The 4611-nt window shown below is 23.1% G+C and overlaps 1 protein-coding gene across 1 annotated transcript; it reads left to right on the forward strand.

Moving 5' to 3' along the window:
• Window positions 1-319: 319 nt before the first annotated feature.
• Window positions 320-3894, forward strand: Bm8263 (Uncharacterized protein; the record flags this gene model as incomplete). The annotated part of the gene is made up of 10 exons (XM_043076394.1): window positions 320-458; window positions 900-997; window positions 1231-1335; window positions 1519-1626; window positions 1739-1864; window positions 2236-2404; window positions 2946-3125; window positions 3416-3510; window positions 3644-3771; window positions 3888-3894. 10 exons carry the CDS (start codon window positions 320-322, stop codon window positions 3892-3894), a joined length of 1155 nt encoding a protein of 384 aa, XP_042932328.1.
• Window positions 3895-4611: the final 717 nt, after the last annotated feature.

Genomic DNA, 4611 nt, shown 5'->3' on the forward strand with positions numbered 1-4611 from the left:
TTTTATCTGAGATTCGAAAAAAAAAAATTAATTATATTTGGAAAATAATTATGTATATTTAATATTTAATTTGCATTTACATATATTTGCATAGAAAAAGAGATGAAATTATTATTTTTTTCAATGCTATCAGTCATTTTGTTAAAAATATATTTGTTTGCCATTTAGAATTTTAAAATTATTTCGATCCAAATTTGTATTTTTTCTTTTCAAAATTAATTTATGACAAAATCGTTTTTGTGTGTTTGATTTTTCGTTTTACTATTTTTTTTTGTTCGTTTTTTAGTTGGCAGATTATGATAAAAAACATCAGGAAATAATGAAAAATGCTAATTTTGGGATAAATGCGCCAAATGGTTTAATTATTCCCGAAAAAATAAATAATGAAAAGATTAAAGGAGATGAAATAACACAACAAAATACTTTTACAACTGCTACAACAGACAATGAATTGCAAGGTGTTTTCTTTTTTCATCTGTTTTATGTTAAGAAATAATAAAATTTAATTTCGAATAATTTTCTAACAAACTTTAGCTTCAAGGAATTTAATTACTTTTTAATCAATTAAATTAAATGTGTGAAAAATATTTTTACAATCTAAATTGTGTATTAACTATAATTTGCTGAAGAATGAAAAAAGAGGAGCAAAAATGAATGGTACTATTAGAATTGAATGAGACATAAGCGCCAACTGGTCAGTCAATAGTAGCCTCTAAGTGGACATTGCTATAAATAGATTTCTTTAGAAAAAGTGAATTAGCAACATTTTAGACTTCTTAAAAGTTACTTAAACATTTACTTTATGTGCTAAACAAATTTTTAAATGTGCTAAATGTGCTAAACAAATTTTTCGTCAATAATCTTTTATATGCATTTTTAAATTATTGTTTATTTCTCAGATGATAATGTTACTGATACCACAGAAACTGCAATCAATTATTATGATAGTGATTTCGAAGTGAAAAAGATTCCGGAAATGGAAGAAAATGGTGAAGAAGTAAGTAAGAAAGAAAGAAAAAAGTCAAATGAGATATTTAAATAGTGGATAAAAATTAAAAGTAAAAATAAATTGAATTAAACAAAATTTTTGATAATTTAAATTAATCCATTGGCATAGTTAAATTAATGCACTTAATTAGTGCAAATTAGCATAATTAAATTACCACAATTTATTATCAAATTGTTAATTCTCAAATTGCTAATAAATCAGTATGTGAAATAATTTTTCAGATTGCTACAGAAACTGATAGAAATAACAATGAAAATTTAATGGAAAAAAAAACTTTCAAAAATAAATTCAATGATCCATTTTGGAAACATTTCCTACAAATTAATGTAATTCATATTTTGTTTACATTTTTATTTATTATTTCATTTTATTTAATTTACATTTAAAATGTTCAAATTTTTATTCATATTTAAATTTTTATCCTTTTTTTTCCATCACATTTTCAAGATTGAAAATCATATTTGAATTATTATATAAATTTATATAATTTGCAAAAAAAAATTTTTCAGGAAACAGAAAATACAACACAAAATTCATTGGATGATTTAAAAGAAGTGGTCAATACACTGAATCTTTCACAAGCACAAACTGCTACTTTTGTAAAAATTATCGAAAAAGTAAGATTTTCTTTTTTTTTAAAAAAAAATTTTTTTAAACAATTTTATAAAAATTTTAATATTAAATAATCTATTGAAAGAGAAAAAACTTTTTTTGTTGTTTTGATTACAGATTGTTGATGATGAGCTTAAACGACGTCATAATGAAGAATTATCAAAGTCAAAATTCACTCAAACATCAGTGAAACCAAAATTGGCTGCTGCTAAATTCCATGAAATCGATAGTGAAACTGCAAAAGTTGCTTATTTTTTTATTTTTATTAAAAAAAAAAAAAAAAAGAGAAAAGAGTTCATCAAATATTGACATCAAAAATTTCCATTGCGAGAATTTCTTGCAATTCTCGAGAGAGCAAAAATCGATATAAGCAAAGAAGGAAATAACAAATAACAATTTCATTTACTTATATTTGGTCACGGAAAACTAGTTGAAATTATAGATGGGATAGATAAACAGAAAAAAAAAGAAAAGGTAAAATTAGATTATATTATCATCAATTCACATTCAGTGGTTCAATTAATACAAGTAATTTGGATAAAGGTTAATCTAAACATTTCACTGTAATGACTTTTTGATATCGATCGATCAATTGTTTAAAAAAAAAAGTTTAGGATATTGATGATCGTCATGATCAAGAAATTAGACCACATGAAAAACTTACGGTAAATACACGATTAAGTTTTAATGATCAACATATCATTGATGATTATCGTAATGGTCAAGATGAAATTCCGGAAACATTAGCTGCAGAATCATTAAAATCAGATTCTCGAAAAGAAGGTTAAATGTTTTTTTTTTGGAAATAATATTTCCAATTTAAAATTTTATGGTATATATCCATGAGACAGTTATATGTCTTAGAAAAACTAAGCAACTTTAGTGAAATAGGCTATGCTAACATACGAAAAGATAACTGAATAATTAATTAAGAATTTCTTGATGAGAAAAAAATCAATTATTGATTAAATGGAAATAATTTAAATTAAGGAAAAAGCTATGACACAATAAAATTGTCTAATGGTTATTTATGACCATTGGAATATTTTGAAAAAGATTTAAATATTATTAAAATGAATGACAAGAAAAAGCAATGATTAGTGACATAGCCATATTAAACAAAGGATAAACTAAACTTTCCTTATCACAAATGAGAGATTGATAAATAGCTGATAAATGAGTAATAGTTTCACAGTTTCCTCTAAGTCAAACACAACTTTGTGTTGTAGAAGAAATTGAGTATTATTATAATTTTTGTTGAATAAATTATTTTATTGATAAATGATAATTATTAGCATTAAAATTGAAATTTGATTTATTTCAGCTAGAAAAAAGACAGATTATATGGTACGTGAACAAGCTGAGTATGATCGGTTAATAAGCGGAATTACTGATGCAACTCCAGAATCCGGATCTGATTACTTGGAGACTAAAAATGGCCAAGCATTCAATCGAGGATTGATAAGAACAACAGTTAAAAGTACAAACACTGAAGAACCACAAAGTATGCAAATATTACAAATGATAATTAGTAATAAAATATAAAATTATATCACACTAATTTTTCTCCTTACTTACTACATTGCTTGGAATGTTTAACTTTTTAATTAAATTTTCTTTTTTTACTAGTTTAAATCTTTTTGATAAAAAGTGATAATATGATCAAAAAATAAATTTCAACTTTTTTTTTCTTTTGATTAAATGATAACATTTAAATCTTTGTTTATTATTTAAATTGATAAGTATGAAATTATTTGCACTATTTATCAAACTAACTGATGAAAAAATTTCCAGCCACTAGTTCAACAGGATTACAATATGAGAAAACCGGATTACAACCTGTTGAAGAATCGTATATACCGAAGAGAACAATGACAGTCTACGGAAAAGTATGAATTTCAAAAAATTATATAAGAGTTTGATCATAAACAAAATGATCATTCTTCATACTAATCATCGCATCGAGAAATTTCAATTTCTTATTTTTTTTTTTTTTTTAAAAAAAAAGACATTTTATTTTAGGTGACAACAATTCCAAGGACAGTATTTGAACGACAAGCAGAGGATTTTCGAAGTAGATTGCTTGGAATGAACGGTTTCGGTGATATCATTAAGGCATTAAAACATGGCAAAATTGGATTTTTTGAAAGGTTTTTAAAAAATTTTCAAATTTTATTTTAAATTTATAATTGTCACACTGTTTCATTATGAAAATATTTTTACATCATATTTGCTTATAATCTTTTAATGGAAAATTGTATTTCAGGAATTGAATTATGGGATAACATTTTGACATTACCTAAAATTGTCCCATTGCAAGTGTCAACGATCATTCTGATCAAAAAGTCAACGTTCAATGAGCTTTTTTAATTTATCCTAAAAAAAATTTTGATGTAACACATATTTTTTTTTTGTAAATATAGATTATGAATATTTGAAAGATTATTGAAATTATTTGAAAAATTTTTTCCTTCTGTATTCTCATAATATTATGCAATTATTTACTGTTATTGTTGAAAGACTAATCACATATAAGAATCAGAAATATATTATAAATTTTTATTTTTGTATTTAATTTTTATCATTGAAATTTTTAAATGTTAAAAAAAATATATTAGACTTTGACAAATAATTTCGCACAAAAAAAAAGATTTAAAAACAACTTTTACAAAACGTATTAATAAGATTTTAATGAAAAGAATCAGTTTAAATTCATTTATGATAATTCATTTATTTACTTCAATAAGTTTAACGTTGTAACATTTCCGGTGTTTCTCCTTTTTTTTTCTTTTCATTTATTATCAAAATTTTTTTGTTTTATCATTTAATCAGTTATTGTAATTATTGCATTTATGTTAATTTTATTATCATTAAATTTTCATATGCAAATTATTCTATCACTATAAATAATAATTTCAGTCATAAATATCGATAAAGTGATTAGCTGGATTTTATGATCAAAATCAAATTTAAATTTATCTAAATTTTTT

The sequence above is a fragment of the Brugia malayi genome, assembly GCF_000002995.4.
Source record: "Brugia malayi strain FR3 genome assembly, contig: Bm_v4_Chr1_scaffold_001, whole genome shotgun sequence".
Lineage (NCBI taxonomy): Eukaryota > Metazoa > Nematoda > Chromadorea > Rhabditida > Onchocercidae > Brugia > Brugia malayi.